Below are 22,937 nucleotides of genomic sequence, written 5' to 3'. Positions count from 1 at the left end.
TCCTTATTGCTAATGGAAAAATGACGGTGAGGAGTATTACAGTGCATATGGAAGCAAATAATAGCCATAAAAACTAGAATATTATAAACAACTTAATTCCTACTGTGAAATTTAAACACTAAGAAAGAAAAAACACTTTTTATAACAATACAGTTTTTGTCTGATTGCATAGGCACTATCTTGCAAAACTTTGCACACTAACCACAAATCCTTACACCACGCCAGCAAAATATTATACATCTCTTGGAAAAGCAAACAAACGTGCATTTAGTTTGGCACACTTGGTAAATGCATTGGCTACAAGTGTTAATGCTTTCAAAGATAGTGCTTCAAGAATCTCTGTTAAGTGTCTAAACATTCAGAATAAACTGTAAAATGTTTTACTTTCACATCCATTCAATGAATTCATATGATTTGAATTCCTCTCTTTGAAATGATAAAAACTTGATTTTAAGTATTTAAATAACAAAAATCAGAAGAATCACCAGATTCAAAACAGTTAGAGTTAAATTCTGATCTTAAAGATGAACTCAAATCGCATGCAAACTTGAACTAACAGGGAATCAATCAGTCTAAAAGGAAGCAAAGAAAGACCATAATAATTTGAATTTTTAAGTAACTGAATACATAATTGTGAAATGCAACTGCAACAGATGGACCACCTTTATCACAACGGCCCCACTGGATTTATAGTGGGATACCGGACTAAATTCCGTCTCTTGAAATGTCTTGCAAAACCTTAAGGTCAGGGGTTTCCAGTTGCTCATCTGAGTTTGTCATTATTATGACTGATGAACAGTTTTTTGAAATTGCTCAACTTTCATAGTGTGAGACGGAAAAGAGAAAACCATTTTTTTTAAAAATCACATGACATCTCAGCTGTAGTCTGCCGGAAACGAACTAGCAGACTCTGGGCTGAAGAAGAGTCTGTGGTCTGATGATCATTGTCAAAAAGTTGCATGCAGTGTTGTAAGATAATAAAACATGAAAACCACTAAATGGGGGTGAGTACTGTTTTTATGCACTGTATCCAGGATGTCATATGACTGTTCATAGTGTAAAGTTGGAAAATGCATTTTCCCAATTTTGTTCTGACTTTGTATTGTGTGTTTTACACATGTGGAAATGAAACTAGCATCTTTCTGCACTTCTCTTATTGCACTTCTCTTTTTGCCTCTGCAGGAAATGAGGGTGCTTGGCTTTCGTTGTCAGGACTTGCAGATTTGAAGACGCTGAGAAAAACTACCAAAGTAAGTTTCATGTAAAAAAAAATGTTATATGTACCTCTGTATTGTAACATATTGTGTCTTTTATTCATTTTTGCTTCACTTTAAAGTAAACATTTTTTCTTTGCCTACTGTTAATTAATGAAGAGCTTGTTGTCTGTGTTTTAGAGGATTTTATTTGTCTCCTTAAGTCACTTTGTTGCTGTAACTGATTGGAAAAAAAGGTATAGGCCTGAAAAATAAGTGGATTATGTAGCTGCTTTGGTTGAAAATATGAATATCCTAACATATTAGCTAGTGTTTATTGGTTATGGTTATTACTATGCTGGCATTCTCACTCTGTAATGTCATGCCAAGAGTGTCAGCAGCTTCAAGTCAAATAGTCAAATATTGCCATATATGCACTGGTGAGTCAGGGGGGAGATCTTGTAATCAATCCTGGTGGAGACGGGGAGCCAATGAAGTGAATGCAGAATAGGTGTGATCTGTTCATACTTTAGCAATCTCATCAGGATCCTTGCAGCGCTGTTCTGAACCTATTCTTGCTACGGATCCCAATGAGAAGTGCATTGCAGTAATCCAGTATGGAGAAGACAAAGGCGGGAACCAGCTTTTCAGAATCAGATGAGGTTAGTGTAGGATGGAGTTTGGCAATATTTCTGAGATGGTGAAAGGACATCTTGCAGAGGGGTTTGATATGGGCTTCAATAGTGAGTTGAGGGTCAAAACTTACACCAAGGTTGGTGACTGATAAGGAGAGGGGATTGTCATGATCAGAGAAAGTAATGCTGGTTAAAGAGGATGACTGGATCTGGTGTGGGGTGCCAACTAAAATTGCTTCAGTTTTGGAGCTGTTCACCTGGAGAAAGTTGTGTTTCATCCACACCTTAATCTTCTCTAGAAAGGCGGTGAGTGTTGATATAGAAGATGATGATGATGACGATGATGAAGCTGCAGTGGAGTGTGTGTCATTTTCATTTTAAGTTGTGTGTCATCAGCGTAGTGATGAAGTTAGATTCCTTAGCCACTGATGACATGGTCAAAGGGGAGCATGTATACTGGGACACTGCAGGTGACAGTGTGTGTCCGGGACTTTGTACTTCCAAAGGAAATGTACTCTGTTCTGTCGGTGAGGTAAGACTGAAACCACTTCAGGGCAGTGTCAGTGAGTGCAATGGTGTGATGTAACCGGTTGTAACCCATGATCAACAGTGTCGAATAGAGCAGACAAATCAAAGAGGATGAGGAGGGAAAGTGCGCCAGCATCAGCTGCCATAAGTAGGTCATTTGTGACCCAAACCAAAGCTGTTTCTGTACTGTGGGCAGAGCGGAAGCCAGACTGAAATTTTTCTAAGAGGTTGTTGTATTTAAGGTGGTCCTGAAGGTGGGCAGCAACTAATTTTTCCAGTACTTTGGAGAGGAATGGGAGATTAGAAATTGGGCTGTAATTGGCAAAAACTTCTGGCTCAAGAGTGGGTTTCTTGAGAAGTGGTCTGATTATGGCAGCTTTTAGAGCAGATGGAACATAGCCAGCCTGGAGAGAGTGGTTTATTACAGTGGTGATCAGGGGCATAGATGATTTTGCCTTCACTAGGGCTGTACGAAAGGGGTTGAGGGCACAAGTGGAGGATTTCATCCTCCTGATGATAGCCTCAACCTCTTGCTGTGAGACTTCTGGGAAGCAGTTAAGGGGCTGGAAGTAGGCAGTTGGGAGAGGTAGAGTGGAGGACCCAGAGAGGACAGAACGGCTTGAGTCAATTTTTATTTTTAAGAAGGCCAGAAAATGATAGCAGTGCTCTTCTGTAGTGTCTGTAAGTGATGGAGTTTGTGGTTTGAGAAGATGATTGATAGTGGAGAAAATAACCAAACTCAGCTGCAGATAGCTGGCTTCTGTTTTTAGGTTCTAAGCAGCAACAGACTGAACATTGTAAGATTCTGACAGTCAGAAGCACCTTAACGTCACAGTGTTATGAAGAGTTATGCAATCACTTACAGATGTGGAGAGTATGAATACTTATTTAAAAAAAAGTTATGGTTAAGATTATGGTCTCCAAATATTCACTGGACTTAAAGCACTATGCCATAGTTCAGACACACTCACTGGTAGATGACTGATCATAGTGAAAGTCATTTCTTCATATACAGTATATATATACATATACACAGTTTTTTGATCAACTTGACCTTCAGTTGTTGCATGTAGCTTTACATTTCAGTGTGTGCACCTTCGTCAACACTTATCGTTTTATATTCCTAAATAACATAATACCATACTATCAAAATTCCACCTAAACATTCACAAAAGACAAAAAAGGTACATCAGAAAAAAATTTGGATGATAATTTCTAAGATTCCCAGCCCACCATCACCTCCTTAACCACTGGACCAATAACACTGTAATATTATAATGAGTGTATATGCATAACCCATAAAGCATACAGATACCCCTTTAAAGAGTGGAAAGAGTGTTGATGTGTTTTGCATAATTTCATGTCATTTTAACATACTGTAATGAACAATGTATGATGTATTTCTTTATAAATTGACAGGAATGATTACAACAACCTTGCTGCAATGAAGTAGGTGACTGTGTTGTGGTAAAAACACGGACACAAATCCATTGTTCTACGATGGATCTGTGTGCAGAGACAGAGGATGACGTCCCTCCTTTTAAATTATCTGAGCAACATGACAGCCACAACAAAGCTGAGAGGTAAGATGAGAAATTTTACCTTTTTTTGCTTGTCAAAGCAGATAATTATACACATGTAACACCACATCATTATTCAGATTAACAAAATCTGTCTCTGTTAAAGCTCATTCCAGCAGGAGAAACCAGACTCCCCTGGACCCAGCTGTGTATCAATGAAAGACAACAGCTCCATTGCTGAACCCCTTGCCTTTGAAGACAGAGATCTCTCTATGGAGCATGGGTGAAGATGTATTAAATACATGATTAAAAACATTTCACAGAAACACAATCAAAAAATTTCAAATGCTGATTCTTTCTATTTTTCAGGTTCAGTCTCGTTCAGCAGGAGAGACCGGACTTAGTCAAACCCCATTGTGTGTCAATAAAGGACAACAGCTCCATTGCTGCACCCCTTGCCTTTAAAGACAGTGATCTCTCTATAGAGCAGAGGTGAATATGTATTAAATACACAACTTAAACAATTTTACTGAAACATAATAAACATTTTAAATAATGATTCTTTCTGGTTCAGTATCTTTCCTCAGAATGTACCGGACTCTTCTGTACCCAGCTGTGTGTCTATTAAAAGCTCCCACTCTATGATGCTACCTCGAAGCTTCAATCATGGGCACCTCTGTATTGAACAAGGGTAAGACTTACAGTAGTTCTCAGCTGAATTTCATTTTACACAACATATTCCACTCTCTTCAACAACCCATCTATACAATATATGTGTGCCACATTTGAAGACAAGTACTGGACTTCAATCTGGTTGATAGGAAAAGCTTGACAGTTTGATTTTATGCCAACTGAACTCTGTTTAGTAATTCATGTTGTTCTTAATAATTAATGTTTGTGGATCAATATCTATGTCATGTTTTCTCCAAAGAGACCACCAGGAGGGGCCAGAGGTTGCCACTGCTCAATCTGACAAGGAGCACGATGAAGCAGATCTGGCCTCCGTGTTTAAAGTGTGTAAATAATCTAAATTATTGAAAAACAACCATCTGTCATAACTACATCCATGCTACACTCCACAAAAATGAGTTGTTGATAGTATCTATTAACACACTTGATGTGATTTGCCTATTTATTATTCCAGGTTCTAGAAGACAACATAGTCACTTTTGTGAGGACTGAGCTGAAGAAATTCCAGAGAGTTCTAAATCCAGATTACACAAAATCGTTAGAGGAACAGAAAAAGGATGGGGATGTGGTCAATGGTGAGGAGGAGGAACAGAGAAAAAGCAGCAGCGAAGCCCTTCTGAAGATCACATTGTACATTTTGAGGGGAATGAAGCAGGGGGAACTGGCTGACATCCTGCAGAGCAGTAAGTTATCAGTGTAGCTGTACACACAGTGCACAGTGGTTTGCATCAAAAGTAAAGAAAAAATCACAACAATTGCCCTGCAGCATTCAATTGCATGTACAGTACATCTATGTATTCTCACCATAGATGAGATGAGTTATGTCATGCTGCATTCATTTACCCCAAAATAAGGCTGGGCGATATATCGATATAAAAAATATATCGATATATTTTTAAATGAGATATGGAATTGGACCATATCGCATATATCGATATACGTAGTTCAAATTTGTGCGAAAAAGTAGTGGCTCAGTAATATGGAGATGGTTCGGATTCAAAATGTAAGATGAGCAACAAAATCACGTTATATGTAGGGAGTGCCATAAACAATTTACAGTCAGGGGTGGAAGGACTACAAATCTTTTTCACCACCTAAAACAGTGGCACAAACTGCAGTACGAAGAGTGTGAAACTGGGCGCTGCAGAAGCCCCAGCTGCAAGCCATCCACAACCCGCAAAAGCTCCAGCCCCGAAACAAAGCTCACCGCAAGCTTTATTTTCCCGCAGTGTACCGTATGAAAAGAAAAGTGACAAGTGGTGTACTATAACTAAAGCCGTCACTTATCACATTGCTAAAGATATGGTCCCTGTTGCAACTGTGGAACAAGTCGGATTTAAAAAGCTACTGAAAACCACAGACCCGAGATATGAGCTACCCAGTCGCAACTACTTTTAATAAAATAACATTTTAATAAGCCGTTTATAGTTGTCAAAATGTTGATGATTTTCTCATATAAATATATTATTTCAGAAAAATATTGGCCTATTTTACTATTGGGCTATTTTTATTTAAGATGGGCTATATTTTTCATTTAAATGTGCACCTTTGGAAGCTTTGATTTCCAAGAAGGTACTGCTGTGGTCATATTTCGCTTTGACTGTGACTAAACATTTGCTCTCACTTTGCGATAAAAATATCGATTATACATAATATTGTATATCGATATTCAGCCTAAATATATTGGGATATGACTTTTGGTCCATATCGCCCAGCCCTACCCCAAAATTACTATATCCCTCACACATATTTAATTTTTGTATTTCTGCTTAGGATCTGCTGGAGTGTGCCAAAATAAGCTCAAAGGTAACCTAAAAAGGAGGTTTGACTGTTTGTTTGAAGGAACTGCTAAAGCAGGAAACCCCACACCTCTGAATAAGATCTACACAGAGCTCTACATCACAGAGGGAGGAAGTGGGGAAGTCAACGATGAACACGAGATCAGACAGATTGAAGCAGCATTCAGGAAATCATCAAGGCCAGAAACTATGATCAAATGTGAAGACATCTTCCAACCCTTACCTGGCAGAGATCATCAACCAGTCAGAACGGTGATGACAAAGGGAGTGGCTGGCATTGGGAAAACAGTCTTAACACATAAGTTCACCCTGGACTGGGCTGAAGACAAAGCCAACTGCGACATACAGTTCATGTTTCCATTCACTTTCAGAGCGCTGAATCTGCTCAGTGGAAAAAGGTGCAGCTTGGTGGAACTTCTTCATGCTTTCTTTACTGAAACCAAAGACGCAGAAATCTGCCACTTTGACAAGTTCAAGGTGGTGTTCATCTTTGACGGTTTGGATGAATGTCAGCTTCCTCTTAACTTCCACCAGAATGAGATTGTGACTGATGTTACAAAGCCGACCACAGTAGATGTCCTACTGACCAACCTCATCACTGGGAAACTGCTTCCTTCTGCTCACGTCTGGATAACGACACGACCTGCAGCAGCCAATCAGATCCCTCCAGAGTGTGTTGACATGGTGACAGAGGTGAGAGGGTTCACGGACACCCAAAAGAAAGAGTACTTCAGGAAGAGATTCACTGAGGAGGAGCAGGCCAGCAGCATCATCTCCCACATCAAGGCATCACGAAGCCTTCACATCATGTGCCACATCCCAGTTTTCTGCTGGATCACCGCTTCAGTTCTGAAGGTTTTAATGGGATCACAAGCCATTAAAGGGTTGCCAAAGACCCTGACAGAGATGTACATCCACTTCCTGGTGGTTCAATGCAAAGTTGGGAATGTCAAGTATCGAGGAGGAGCTGAGACGGATCCACTGTGGAACACAGAGACCTGCAACATCATCATGTCTCTTGGAAAACTGGCTTTTGAACACCTGCAGAAAGGCAACTTGATCTTCTATGAGTCAGACCTGATAGCATGTGGCATTGATATCAGAGCAGCCTCAGTGAACTCAGGAGTGTTCACACAGATCTTTAAAGAGGAGTGTGGGCTGTACCAAGGCAAGGTGTTCTGCTTTGTCCATCTGACCTTCCAGGAGTTTCTGGCTGCTCTTTATGTTGTTCTGACTTTCGCCAACACTGGTGTCAATCTATTGTCAGAACCGGAGTCAACATCCCGCTGGGCTTCACTGAAGAGGGACAAATCTAAAGTAAATCCCCTCTTCCAAAGTGCTGTGGACAAGGCCTTACAGAGTCCAAATGGAAACCTGGATTTATTTCTCCGCTTCCTCCTGGGTCTCTCACTGAAGACCAATCGGACCCTTTTACAAGGACTGCTAAAACCACCAGGAGACAGCTTAGAGAACTATCAGGAAACAGTCAAATACATCAAGAGGAAAATCAGGAAAAATCCCTCTCCAGAGAGATGCATCAACCTCTTTCACTGTCTGAATGAGCTGAATGATAATTCTCTTGTGGAGGAGATCCAACAGTACTTGAGTTCAGGAAGTCTCTCCACAGACAAACTGTCTCCTGCTCAGTGGTCAGCTCTGGCCTTCATCTTACTGTCATCAGAAAAAGATCTGGACGTGTTTGACTTGAGTAGATACTCTGCTTCAGAGGAAGGTCTCCTGAGGCTGCTGCCAGTGGTCAAAGCCTCGAGAATATCTCGGTAGGTGCACTGATAAAAGGACAGGCTTACTATGTTAAATATAATAGTTTTTATGTGTGATGAAATACAAGCATTTAATTTCAAGTATTTTTCTGTCCCCAATGCAACCTCAGGTTGAGTGACTGCAAGTTGTCAGAGAGAAGCTGTAAAGCCCTGGCCTGTGTTCTTATGTCCAAGTCAACTCGTCTGAGAGAACTGGACCTCAGTAACAATGACCTGCAGGATTATGGGGTTAAGCTGCTGTCTTTCGGACTGGGGAGTCCGCAGTGTAGACTGGAAACTCTAGGGTTAGTGATGGATGAATTCAGTGCTTTTTCATAGTTGTACAATTCTTCAGATCACACTTTACAACCAGTGCAAATGTTCAGTATTAATGGAGAAAGTAGTACTATAGTAAAAAAGTGTATTTCAGAGTGGTGAACTTTGGAGTGCATTTGCATTTATGGACAGAATTTATGTGGTGCTTTAATCCAAAGTGCTTTACAATTTGCCTTTACTCACAGACCACTGGTGCCAAGTTAGCCATGCAAGGCACTGGCTTAAATATCTAGACCATATGGGGTTCGTTCAAGAGGGACAGTTCACAAATAGTTCACTAGGCACCTCAATAATAGACAACAATACAATTTGCTGGTAGTAAATCTGAATGTATGAAGTTAAATATGAATTCCCCGAAGGGTTGGTATTCAACTCTAAAGTTTGGACTTTTATTAATTAACAATATTTGGGAAGTATTAAAATATTGCGTTTAATAGGAAATAGAGAAATTGATAGAAAATATTTTATTAAGTGTTGGCATGTAATGTTGAAAAATATCATTGAGCAAAATGTTTTAGTAGAATGGCCCAATTCTTGCCAGTTAACTTCACTTCATAAACACCATTCATTTAAGAGAAACTGTTTTTTCTCCAGGGGTCAAAGCCTCCAGTACATGTTTGAAAATCCATATGTAACCGGGCAAATTAATTATAACAAATATTGCCTCTTCAAGAGAAATTAAAGAAACATTTCTGATTTCTATATTTCATGCCTCTTCAGGTTACGTGGCTGTAACTTGTCAGAGACAAGCTGTGAAACTCTGGCCTCAGTTCTCAGCTCCCAGTCCTCCCACCTGCGAAAGCTGGATCTAAGTGACAATGACCTGCAGGACTCTGGAATGAAGCAGCTATCTGCAGGACTAGAGAGTCCTCAGTGTGGACTGGAAAATCTCAGGTTACATTTCTTTCCAGAATTTCTCAGTTGATGCACCAGAAAACCATTTACGACAAAATTGTTGTGATTTAAAAACTAATTTTGTATTCCTCCATATTAATAAAAATGGCCCCGAAGCTGGATGGTTCAGAGACAGATGTTCAAAAGCAATGCAACACTATTTCAACACAAGGGAATAACACTATATATTGTCTCATTTTCTTTAATATGTAACGTAATGTAATGTTATGACAGGGAAGCTATAGCTAGTTATGTTACAGCCAAAACAAGTCCAGAAGTGAAACTTGCATAATACAAAATAAAAAGGGAAAAATAAGGAGTAGGAAAACAGCTGATATGAAAGCTGATATGCAAAAGCAGAAGAACACCGTTCCCATCCATTTTCTCTGGCTTATCAAGGACCTGGTCGTGATGGAGGCAGATGGAGCTAGTTAACCCAGACATTGTTATCTCTAGCAACATACTCCAGTTCCTAGGCAGGAAGAAATATGTAATCCCTCCAGTGCATCCTGGATCTGCCTGGGTGTCTCTATACCAGTTTCAGCTGCATGGAACACCTCCAAGGGAGGCTAAGACTAGACACCCTCTGGAGGGAACTCATTTCAGATGCTTGTTGCCATAATCTCACTCACCAAATCTTGTTATATGTGAGGATTGGAATATAGGCCAACTGGTAAATTCAAATTTTCGCCTTCCAGCTCAGCTTTTTCTTCACTACAGTAGTCTGGTACAGAACCCACATTACTGTAATCTTACCCTTACTCGTGATCAAGACCAAAGTTACTTGAACTCCTCCATTCACTTCTAACCCAGAGGGAGCAGTCCACAGTTTTCCAGCAGAGAACCATGGTCACAGACTTGAAAGTGTTGACTCTCATGCTGGAGGCCATTTTTTGATGAAACCAAGAGAACTGCTGAAATGTGGATGTGCATTGGACCAAAATTGCTTGAGGCACTGGTCCAGGTGCCCTAAATTCCTGCAGTATGGTTGTAGGCTTAAGTTTACAAAGCACATGTAGACTAAGGACCACATCCACAAAAGGACTGCACAGCTTTAGTGTCTAATTCACAAAGCATCCGCAAACACTGTAATATGGTGCACACTGCACTGCCAAGCAAATAATGTTATGGTTATACGTTAGATGCAAAATTGGCCACTTTCCATGCAAATAAATCATAAATAGAGAATTTAAAATACAAATCTGATCAATATGTCAGTTGTTTGAGTTTGAGCAAATTTAGTGTACTATGGTACTATATTATAATGATCACAACCTAGCCTAATGAAGATATAAACTACTAGTTAGAAAATCTGTCATATAACACATATATGTATAGGAATGTAATATACACTGTATATGTATAGGTTATCGGGCTGTCAGGTCTCAGAGGAAGGCTGTGTGTCTCTGGACTCAGCTCTAAGCTCCAACCCCTCCCACCTGAGAGAACTGGACCTGAGCTACAATTATCCAGGTTACTTGGGAGTGATGCTGCTCTCTGCCAGACTTGACAGTCCACAGTGCAGACTGGACACGCTCTGGTAGGTGATATTAGTGAAAAGTTATAGCTTATTCAGTATGTAGTTTTATCTGTGTGTTGCCTCATTATTTCTTGTCTCTCTTCTGCTACAGTGTTGACTATGGTGGAAGGCATCGCTTGAAACCCTTCATGTGTAAGTTGATTTTTTTCTGATGCATCTTATAAAGTCATTGTCAGCACCTCTATGGAGGTAAGTATTACAGATAAAAAAAAGTTCGATTCCCGGCTCCTCCAGTCCACATGTCGATGTGTCCTTGGGCAAGACACTTAACCCAAATTAGTCCCGTTGCTGCACCAACGGTGTATGAATGAGAATGAATGGTTAACTTCCTCCTGATGTAGAGGTTGGCACCTTGCGTGTTAGCCGCTGCCATCAGTGTATGAATGTATGTGAATGGGTGAAAGACATGTAATGTAAAGCGCTTTGAGTGGTCATAAAGACTAGAAAGGCGCTATATAAGTACAGTCTATTTACCATTTACTATTTAGTCCATTTATATCAAATAGACCATGCCTTCTAGAATTAGGTAACCAATTATGCAAATACAGATAACAAATTTGCTGAAAAACACATTTTTCCATGTCTCTTCAACTTGGATGAAGTTAGCATTAGAAATTAAGTTCTTTGCACCTGGTTGTGGAAATGACCACATGGTTACAAAACATAAATTCCACTTTTCTCCTTTGAATCTTGTGTTTTCCTGTCAATAGTAGAAGCAATAAGGAATTGAAGTTTTGACCCCAAATTTACATCAGTGCTTATGAACAAGACCATGGTAATGTTAGTGTGGACCGTCAAATCTTTCCCTCTCACGATATCTATGATGTATTTTATCTTTTGAATACTCTTGTTCATACTTAATGTATCAATCAGACTTTGGCCCAGGCATTGTCAGTTTCTCAAAGAACCTTGGTCAAGAAGTTGTGATATATGGCACAACAAGCTAGTGCAGCTGTAAACAGAATCATAGTCCTGTGCATGTGCAGTGGCATCTGCCTTACACAGAATTTCTCTCCTCAGATTGAAAACGTGATGGCTGGTATTAGTCTTTAATGCCGTTTCTAAACAAACCACCCAACTGCCAAAAGTGAAGGCACATGTCACCCAGTGTAGTATAGTTTTTGGGTATTAATGCAGATCTGAGTTCTTTGATGGTTTGACTCTGCACATGAGATTTGTTGACAGTAAGCAAAAATATAGAAAATCACCAGCCTTATCCTTTAATGAGCTATAAACCTAATCATTATAAAAGATCACACAGCACCGTTCACACCAAAAGCTAATCATAGCTGAGCTTCTCACCAGATTTTGGGAAAAACACAACCTCTTCGGCAGAGCTTACTCTTTTCTAATTAATCAACAAATCATTCAGAACATATCAAATACAAAATGTACCCGTTGTGTCTTCTTCCCTTCCAGATGCCTGTGAACTCAATCTGGACCCGAACACCGTACACAGGCAGCTCTTTCTGTCAGAAGACAACAGAAAGGTGACAGAGATGACAGAGGCACAGCCTTATCTTGATCATCCAGACAGATTTCACCACTGCAAGCAGGTTCTGTGTAGAGAAGGTCTGAGTAGCAGCTGCTACTGGGAGGTGAAGTGGAAAGGGTGGGTGAATGTAGGAGTGACATACAGAGGAATCAAAAGGAAAGGAGACTCTAATGAATGTTGTCTTGGTGAGAACAGCAGGTCCTGGGGTCTCTTCTGTTCTGCTCATGGTTACTCTGCCTGTCACAATAAGAGAACAACAGGCATACCGGCTGGCACCTCCTCATCTGACTCTGGCAAGGTTGCAGTGTATCTGGACTGGTCTGCTGGTACTCTGTCCTTCTACAGGGTCTCCTCTGGTGCACTGATCCACCTCCACACCTTCCACTGCATATTCACTGAACCCCTCTATCCTGCGTTCAGATTTAAGTTACAGCGTGCATGTGAATCATCTGTGTCTCTGTGTAAGTTTGAGTAGGGAGAATCCCCTCCATTGGAAAGAGAGACCCACACTGATGCTCGGAGACAGCTGCTGAAACACAGCACTTAATATACACTCGGGACATACACAAAGACACACACACCCACACTGGAAAAAACTGTGTCAGCCCTGGCCCGAATCAGACTGAATTCCTTTGAGTTTGTGTACGCAATAATGTCCCATAGCCAAATGTTAGACTACTGCAAGAAATTTGAAAGTACTTACCTTCCGTCTAACCTGTCTTCTTGTTAAACCACAATGTTTCATTGTCTATTTTAAAAAGCATTTACTTTGACACTTGAAAAAGACTCATGGATGTAAGCTTACTGATTTTGCTTCATACACTGTGTGTCTTATGGAATGTGTTTTGTTATCATTGAGAGGGCCATCGCTCTTTCCTTGTCTTGGCCTATGTCCAAATAAGGTGGAAGGCATGGGGACCCACTGCAAGGTGTCAAGAGAGTATTTACGATGGGATGTTCTTGTTTTGGGTTGTATGTCCAGTGTAGGATGTGAATATGTTCTGCTTATGGTCATCTTCTATTGGGTAAAATCATATAAACTGATATGTTTGACCAATCACAAATTATTTCTTTGTTCTCTTAGAAACTATCATAATTTAGGCATACGGTTTACTCGTTGAGATGAGCTGATGTCATTCTGTATGTATACTGTCTTTATTGAACAATAATAATTGTTGAATCTCCAACCCAGCAGTATTGTTATTTCATATTTGTGGTAAGTGTTGTTTTTTTAATTTGATGTCAATTCTGACCCTGCAATCTATTCCTAAACATAGCATATCAACACAGTTAATATATACTGTACATAATAAGTCAGAGATAATTAAAAAAAGATGATTTGTTTTAGTTGTCTAGTAAAGTCATAAATTAACTAGAGGTCTAGACCATAGACTGTATAACATCCGTGACATCATCCATTGGTTTGTGGGCTGCTGCTCGGAGGCCAATAGTTTCGGATCTGAGCATAGACTATGGTTTAGACTGAGCTCCTGTACAGATGTTACCAGCCACACATGTAGTATATTCTTATCAACACAAAATATAGTGAAATGGGGAATATGATGTTTTTATAATGGTTTCACCACTGAGCAAAGCTCTGTTTACGTTACGCAAATATAATTAATTTTATTATATAATAATATATATAATCAAGCATTTTTTTTCTTGATCATATTATTGTTTTCCATGATTAAAATGTTCATATACATTATGTAATTGTCTTCTTTTCCCACCAGCTTAATTTAAAGACTAACTTTAAAGACTATTCCACCTATTTGAGTTAGTAAATTACATGTAAAGTGACTTTATTGCACTATTTATTGATCCTGCTTCCATTTTGCAACAGAAATTGTTTCCTTTTTCCAGAGAAAATTATGTGTATTGAAAAATGTATGATGTGTTCTGGGAGCCTTCGTCCCCAAACTGCGAGGCGACGTTAAGCCCCCCCCCCCCCCCCCCCCCTACATCCCCTATTCTCACTACAAGCTAACTTTATTTCAGTAGTTCAAAAGGCCAAAGTTTGTTTACTGAATCAGCTGTCAGTAGAGTTGATGACACACATATCCCAGATCACACGGGAGACTTATGTTACACATCCTGTTTTTGCTGTCCTGATGTTGCATTACAGTGTCATGCGACATGTTATCTGTGCAGCAGCCACACCTCATATTTGAAAATGATTTTCCTATGCAAAGCAAAGTGGGAGCTTTATTTTTCTGATTGCAGAGTGATATTGTTTATCTTTAGTATAAACTTAAACCTTGAATGTTGACTTTAATACATAATGACTTTAAGGTAAACTGGTATAATAGGTGGTGGGGGGCTCTATAATGTTTATCAATGCATGTATAATGGGCAATTTTGCCTTTGAACACTGGAGAGCATCATTTCATCATACACAACCATGTTTTAAAGGGATCTTGACAAGGTTTTTGTATGCAGTGAGGGCCCCCTCTTGTGGTGTGAATCAACCACAGCAGCTATGTGCAGATGAAATTATTTATTATTATAGATTTAAACTGTCTGTGAATATTCTCTCATCTGCATAATTTTTTTTGCACTGCTCATAGCACTGGTATACTTGGTATAGATATAGGTCTATAATGTAACTGCAAGAAAACATAATGCATTGATAAAATCACACTTATATTTTTATTCATCCAGCTATTTATGTACAAAAAATTATAAAACACACCCCAAATTCTGCAGCATTAAGATAGCAATATGAAATTACCAGAACATATTTAAAACATTATATATTCATTTTACCCAGAATCAAAACTGAAAGCAGTGCCACTAAAAGTCAGTGCAGTTTCTATATTGATTTGCTGTTGAGAATAATCCAAGATTCTGTAAAAGAGATTCAACACTTATCTAGAGAACAATCATTAAACTCAACTTTCTGTAAGTCAGAATAGAAATTGATTTCCTCACATCTCCACATAAATCACAGCTGTGTCTCATCAGTCCTCTGATCCAAAACTCAGACATAAAACACCACAGTGAAAGAAATGTATGAATGTGTTCTGACTTTGTGAACTCTCACAGGAAAAGGTGAGATTTCTGAGTGGAGTGGTGCTGCCTTCTAGTGGCGGTTACTGTCAACAACATGTGCATAAAGGCTGCATTTAATTCTAGGCATGTATTCAAGTTTATAGGGTGTGTACATACATAGATATTACTGTTGGCATGATGTGACTTTCAAACAAATTACATAGATACAAGTCATTTGTAGTAAAACACTAATTGATATAAAGATGCACCACTCCCCCAACTGAGTTATAAAGGTCCCTGTAAATGTATACAAAGAGTTTTCCAAGTTCAAGTTGTTTTTGCAAGATGTTAAATTACCTTAAAGACCTGAAAACTTGTGTCAGGATGTTACTGTTCCTATGTTTAAAGGTAAGAAAGAGAAATATCAATACTCAATTCAGGAAAGGTGTTTCAACAGATTCTAAAATTGCACTGATCCAGAGCACCTTTACAATATATGACACGGCTGGTTTAGTCTAGCAGTCACATAATGTTTCCAGTATTGGAAAGGTCACAGTTCCTCTAATGGCCACTAGATCTATATTACAGTAAACAGGAAAATCACAAACCTCTCTAGAAATATAAACTAGGCACAATTTTTTCTCTCACAAGAGTCTCAATTTCTCTTATTCTGTGTCCTATAGTGCCAATTTTCAAATGTATCGTCTTCCTAAGGCTCAGTTTTTCCCAAGTTTGGTTTAATGGCTCCAGAGGCCATAAAACCCAAATTTAAACTGTCTCTTGGAATGCATCAGTGATTGAATGTTGGAGTATTTGTGTCCTGTCACTTTGCAGCTCTCTGGTTCTCATCCCACATGTCGTCACTTCCAGGAAACATCTCTGGGTTCTCTGCCAGCGTGGCTCGCACTTTCTTCTTCTCCTTATACCTCCCTGAGTGGGACACCTTAACGTGACGCCCCTTGCTTGCTGTCGTTTTATCCACGATCCTCTCCAGTCTTGCGTCCAACTGGGAATCATGCTCTGTATCCTCTGGGTGGGCAGCATCTCCAGCTGCTGTGCTGGACCCGTTCTGGCCAGTAGAGGCGTTGGATACAGAATCTGCTGGGATTTCATACAAAACCTTGGGCTGGGACTTTTTTCTCCTCAGGAAAGTTAGCTTCCACCAGCCTGGCTCCGCCATGATGGGTAAATGGTGGGATGGATGGAGGGCTGAGGAGAGGAAAAAGAGATTTAAAAAGAAGGTTAGTTGAGTAAAAAAACCTGTAAAATATAAAAATAGAGGATTGTTACATTATCGAGATTAACCAAGAATTGGATAATCTGCAACACACAGGCACTTCATGTACTATATGTTTGTGCACCTGTCCTTGTAAAAGTGTCCATCTATTTGTTATAAGTGTGCGTGTGTGTATCTGAGCACCTATCCATTCACCCATGACACTGTTAATATTTCAGTGTAATTCAATAGTCTCCATATGCTGTGGATGCACACAGGCTCAGGTTACAATGTGTGAGTGTCAGTGAGTCACATCAAAACGTGTGTGTGTGCATGCTAGAAAGACAAAGAAACTTATAGGAGGTTTGGCCAATGAATATGTGTGTGTGTGTGTGTGTGTGTGTGTGTGTGTGTGTGTGTGTGGGTGGGGGGGGGTCACATTTTACTGGCTTTTAACTCAGCTTCTCACGGAATTCCCATCGGCAACATGATGAGACAGTGAAAGGGACATTAATTTCGTCGTTTCCGGAACTGTCTCATTCAGGTGGATAACAATGGCAGTACAATATGGCCAGACCTACATTATATGGACACTCATTTTACACTCATATAATATGGTGCTATAACAGCCTCCAGTATCTTCATATTCATATTTAGTATCTTCTCATCTACAGTACCAGTCAAAAATTTGGACACACCTTCCCATTCACTTGAATGAGACTGCTACTGTAAATCTTGACAAGAACGTGAAAAAGTGTACTCTCCAGAATGTCTAACTATTCCTTTAATAGGAACTAAGGGATTGAACCAAACCACAAAAGTCTTATGCAAACCAAGAGTACACAAAGTGTGTGTCCACATATTTCCACGTATTTTTGTCTGTCTTAAAACAATAGTTGGGCACATTAGAACAGGTTTTCCTTTCTATTCATACTGGGCCATCCATTTAAGAGATCAAGGTTATAAGTACACAACAATACAATAATCAGGGGTGAAAACACCTCAGTATGGGTGACAAAATAACATTTGATGTGAATATAATAGAGAAAGAAAGTAAGAAATGATCCACCAACACTTAAGATGGTTAAATGAACCTTTGTTCTGAATTGAATGAAGTTCACCTTCACCTGGCATACAAACTGGCTGCAGGTCAGCTTGGTTTTCTGGCCCCAGGGCAAGTTTTTACAGCAGCTGAGCAAACAGAAACTAAACCACATTGTTTTATTGTTTCTTTTATTCTCTCTCACTCTCTCCGTATTAACATGAAGACGTGATACGCTCAGCTATCTGATTGTTGTTCCGCTCCCTTTGTGTCTTTTGATGTAGATTCTATAATACTTTGAAGTGACGGCTGGTATCAACTTCCTCGCTACTCTAGCAGTGTTTGAATACCTTTTGGTGGTTCAGTGGGAGGGAGTGTAGGGGATCCACCATTTTGTTGCTAGTGGTGCACAAGTGATGATGGGAGATCTAACATAGTTATGAAATGATGAATTGCTCCTTGCAAACTTTCCTCCAGAACCATGATTAGTTGGACATTTCTGTTCTAAATATACAGTATAGCTATGGTGCTTACTACTAAATGCTAGCATGCAAAGACGCTAGCCCAAGATGGTGACCATGGTTAACATTTTACATCACCATATTGTCAATGTGAGCACATTAGAGACAGGCATGGCTGTAGAGTCTATTAACTATTTGAGTTAATATGTTGCTAACTTCAGTTTACGCAAATAATTTTCTTTCTCAGTCGCTGTAATGTTCTATTCATGGTGACCCCAGTTGAAACACAGCTACCGCATTTATGGGTGTGATAATCTCCTGAGAAACACTAAGTGGATAGTTTTAAGTAAAGTGAAACATGAAACATTTTGAACACACAATATTTTCCCCAGGAGAGCGTGACCCAAACCTGAATGCAAAAGGGGAAAAAAAGGCTTTTATGATCTAGATGTGGTTTGAATTACTATTGTATTAAAGCTGTTGCATAAAAGTGCAACATAGACATCTATTAAAGTAAAGTCATTGGTGCATATTAAGACAATTCCAACTGTGGTATTTCAATTCCAATTCCTATTTTATTATCATTAAAATTTAAAAATAACTGTATAGCATTGATTCAGTGTTCTAGTAATACTGTGTACAGTAGAATAAAGAAAAATCTTGGTGAGAAACTGAGGCAGTTGTGATTTAAAACCAAAAAATCAATACATTTCAATTTCACAGTCTGCAGTCACTACAAGTCCAGTTGTCTGGGTGTATTCACTGCGTTACCAACCATGATATTTACTGAGTGTATGTGAGAGAGAAAGAGATCAAACATGGGTGGGAGTGTTCAAAGGTTGTTATGCCTGGCAGGTAGGAGAGAACTAGAGGTGTTCCAAAGTCTTTATTCATCGACTGAATTAAAATGAAATGGGCCACTCACATGTTACACATTCAGTGTGTTGCACAACAGCACTTACACAGTAAACATGAGAATGGACGTAGTGAGGATTAAACATTGCAGTCCCTCTAAACAGCTAACACTTTGTTATCCAAGAAGAACAGGTGATTTATATTCCTAGCCAACATTTTGGATTCTTTATCAACTTGTATGCTTTATTGAGTGATGGACCTGTGTCAAATTTGCCTCTCCCTCAAAACAAAGGTCAGATTTCACAGTTGGTTGACAGAGAGGAACATCTGAACTTTGGGCCATGTTTGAAGAAACTCCAGCAAGGCTCTAACCTGTGAGCTTTTAGTTACAGGAAACTCCCTAAGCCTGCTGCCATAAAACTTGCATATCCTGCTATAAAATAATTTTTACACCCAGGCTGATTAAATAAAGTGGAATTGCTTGTAGATCATTTAGGTCATGTTTAGTTACAAAATGACTAACCATGTACAAGTGACTTCTTGCTTCCTCTTGGTGAATTTTTGTAGCTGATGAGCTAATGGCTAACATGCTAGCCAGCTGGGGAATGCTATCATTCAATCACAATAGGTCTTTTCAATGTTTTCTCTATTCCAGGCTGTTTACTCTCCTTCAGCATTTCTTTTGTCAGGACCATTTAATTCAATAAAAAGATCTATTAGAGAGGGCATTAGCATTATTAACTTCGCTTATTATGTTATTCAAAAGGTTTATTTGTAACATCTAGTTGTCTGCAAACTATGTCTTTTGAGGAGAACGCTCTCCCTTCCCTGAAAAGTTAGCAGTGCCAAGGTGGCTTGCTATTGTTCAACACGCACAAGAAAAATATCAGTGAATTTGCCATCTCAGGGAAAGTGAACCCTATCAAGTGCTGCAGTGATCACGTCTTAGCTGAAACTCAAATTATAATCAGTACAATTAGTGTGGACAGGTGTTTAAATTTGAACATACATGTTCCTTCAAATACCTGTGCATTGGCTGAAAAACATGGCTGAAACCTGTTTTGATCGCCTGTTAATGCCTTAGAATTGTGGCTCTAAATGTAAAGCTTGTCTCGAGGGAATGAGCCAAATTTCATGCCTATGTGCCCTATAGAATTTGGTATCTAAAAAATGGGCATATTTCCTGATGGTGGTACTAGAGGTTAGGTTGCCACCAAGCATCCTCTGGAGACTATGACTATCCCAACCGTAGTATCAGATTCAACACTGATACCAGATGTTGATACTGAATTTGTTGTTGAAACTTAATTTTACCAGTACTTTATATTGATATATGATATTTTGCTCAACAGCCCAGTCGTTGTGTCACGAGTGCTCCGAAAAAACATGAAATCAATGAATAATACATTACATTTACTGAAGTGTAGAGTTAATGCAGCCGACAAATTCCATATGTGAGGTAGACATGGAAGGCTTAGTGTTACAAATGAAGGAAGTTAGAAAAAAGTATTTTTATTTCCTAAAAAGCCCGTCCAAATATAAGAAAACAGTAGAAAATATTGGCACCAGTGAGCCATAAATAAATTCCAGATAAACATAGAGGAAAACATAGATAGCAATGGCAATAGCAAAGTGATTACAGTATAAACAAACCTAATCACCAAAGTGTTTATCTTCTTTCGTCTTTTGCTGATTATCAACTGAAGCTGGGTCAGGGATCCAAATTCAATATATTATATCTTAAATCAATATATTCAAATCAGGGATTGTACATATAAATACACTGCTGTTATATAATTGCACAGTTAAACACATTTTGCGTAAAATGTACTTAGAAACTTATGGATCTCCAGATTCAATATCGCACAACTGGTTTCCCTTTTGGTGGATAGTGTGAAGATCAGTACAAATCGCTTAAAAGTTCTTCCTTAAAAGATGATTTACTCAATATTTTTTAATAATAATTTCATAATTTAAAGATTTAGAAGGTTGACAAAACCATTGACTTGTATGTGGATCATGTTGATGTGTCATGTATAGGCTCACCTGTTCGAAACGGATGTGGACCCAGCTGTTGTCTCCTTCCAGCTGTGGTGAGTCCGGCAGGTTTCAGGATCAGTTTCCAGCTTCTTGTTGAACTCCCAATCTTAAATTATTAGTGAAATTGCTCACTGTACATGGGGCCAGTTAATAATAAGCCGTCTCAGCGAAGGGGCAGGAAAACTGACGCTCAAGTCTTACCTGACAGTTTGTAAATGCAGTTTCTTCACAGAGAGAAGTGCTTAATCCATTTTCATTTACAACTACACTAAAAGCAGAAGAAGATGTGTAGTTACGTCTGGTACTTTCAGAGTGCTGTGAACAAAGCTTGTTTAGATGAGAATCAAGCTTAGAAACCATAGATTGCTTGGTCTAGTCCACCCTGTTCCAGGGTTTAGATATCTCCCCTGAAGGTGGCAATAGAAAGTCACAGAAATTACTAGAAATGAGAGCTAAGATGAGTTGTTAGTAGTCCACAGTACAGATCTCATCCCTGTGGTTTGTCATTTGTCCTGGTACATTCTTACATCTTCATATTTCCTCTTTCTTTCCTGTCCACATTCACTCCTCTGTCAGTCTCTTCCTTGGTGCTGAGTTACAGGTGCTGCGGTTGGCCCCTCCCACTAGCACACACACACACACACACACACACACACACACACACACACACACACACACACACGTACATATACCTACCTTACTATACTAATGAGGACCTTGGCTGAACAATATTGACTACAAGTCACATCCTAACCTTAAACTCACCTTTGCCTTCACCCCTGACTTAGTTTGAATTCAGACGTTGACACACAGAGATTGAGAGATTGATTATCATCAAAATGGGGTACATGTGATCATTTAAGCGGCTACATAAACACATTTACCACGTTATCTTACTCATTATTGTCAATGATGTTTCAGCCAGAGCAAGCATAATATAGTAGTTTATATCAATCTTTCAAGGCACTCTGAGAATGTACAGTATGCACCTTAGATTTATTCCATACTGTGTTTTGAATCTATCATGCAAAACAGCATATTTGCATTATGGAGGCTTAATTTCCTTAAGTGATACTTTTAGTGGTTCATCACTGAACTTTGGAAAGTGTTAATAGTGACTAAGTATTTCTTGTGTGGAAATAAGACAGGTATCAGGCATGGTCACTGTTCCTAGAGATTTCAGTAGAGATGTCACCAGGCAGTTTCTTGGGTGCTCAAAGTGGCTAGTGTTTGGGGTGTCAGCAGAAATAGCGTGACATTTTTATAGAACCAAACTTCATGCAACATTGACTCAGGGGCAGTTAAGGTGTCTTAATCATTATGACAGCACTTTCAGACTCGATGACCTTCCCCCAACACTAACCATGTTGGTTTTTGTGCCAAAAAACTAACCAAACCTTAACCGTAGTGGTGGCAGATCAAGGAATCGTCAAATGTATCAATTTCAATCTTCAAGTATGAGTTCAAGATCAGAAAGCACTAATGAGGGCAATAAGAAACAATGCTTTGAGATGTTAAATTTGGTTAATTAGACTTGTATGTAGCTAGTGGTAGTGGCTTGAGAAATAATAGTCAGTTTTGGGAGCAGTTTCCACACTGCTCTGTTATAACATACAAAGCTATGACAATATAGTAAAACTGTGGATTCAGAATGTATTCCAACACCTTAACCACAATTCTTAGATTTGATCTTTCAGTTTTCAATTTTTACTACATTTTTCACTGTGTCATTATGGGTTATTAAGAGATTGATGGACAACAATGTCAATTTAATCAATTTAACCCTTTCATGCATAGTGGTCACTACAGTGGACAGCTATTCAAAAGCTATTTTCTTATTTATACATGGATTTTGATGGCAAATTGCTCTTCAGCCACCATAGTGGACATTAATGCATCACCCCATACACTACCACTTCATCTGCAGTAACTTTTTTGG

General features: G+C 39.1%; 2 protein-coding genes across 2 annotated transcripts in view; one reads left to right on the top strand and one right to left on the bottom strand.

The window, feature by feature from the left end:
- The first annotated feature begins 1,199 nt into the window (after window positions 1-1,199).
- The window catches only part of LOC128379480 (NACHT, LRR and PYD domains-containing protein 3-like), a 163,609-nt gene continuing 141,871 nt past the window's right edge, over window positions 1,200-22,937 (top strand). The window contains exons 1-10 of the mRNA XM_053339112.1: window positions 1,200-1,250; window positions 3,776-3,939; window positions 4,043-4,159; window positions 4,246-4,368; window positions 4,451-4,567; window positions 4,808-4,889; window positions 5,021-5,249; window positions 6,340-8,143; window positions 8,257-8,430; window positions 9,182-9,355. Coding sequence (XP_053195087.1) covers window positions 3,857-3,939; window positions 4,043-4,159; window positions 4,246-4,368; window positions 4,451-4,567; window positions 4,808-4,889; window positions 5,021-5,249; window positions 6,340-8,143; window positions 8,257-8,430; window positions 9,182-9,355 — 2,903 coding nt within the window. The 5' untranslated portion in view covers window positions 1,200-1,250; window positions 3,776-3,856. The remainder of the gene's footprint in view (window positions 1,251-3,775; window positions 3,940-4,042; window positions 4,160-4,245; window positions 4,369-4,450; window positions 4,568-4,807; window positions 4,890-5,020; window positions 5,250-6,339; window positions 8,144-8,256; window positions 8,431-9,181; window positions 9,356-22,937) is intronic.
- prr15la (proline rich 15 like a) lies at window positions 15,030-21,543 on the bottom strand. Its single transcript, XM_053339148.1, has 2 exons — window positions 21,005-21,543; window positions 15,030-16,593 (listed from the first exon to the last, which is right to left on the bottom strand). Exon 2 carries the CDS (start codon window positions 16,562-16,564, stop codon window positions 16,208-16,210), a length of 357 nt encoding a protein of 118 aa, XP_053195123.1. The 5' UTR covers window positions 16,565-16,593; window positions 21,005-21,543; the 3' UTR covers window positions 15,030-16,207.

The sequence above is a fragment of the Scomber japonicus genome, chromosome 18 (genome assembly GCF_027409825.1).
Source record: "Scomber japonicus isolate fScoJap1 chromosome 18, fScoJap1.pri, whole genome shotgun sequence".
NCBI classification, from domain to species: domain Eukaryota; kingdom Metazoa; phylum Chordata; class Actinopteri; order Scombriformes; family Scombridae; genus Scomber; species Scomber japonicus.
The sequence above is the reverse complement of the archived record's forward strand: the minus strand, read 5'-3'. Positions and strand labels throughout refer to the sequence as shown.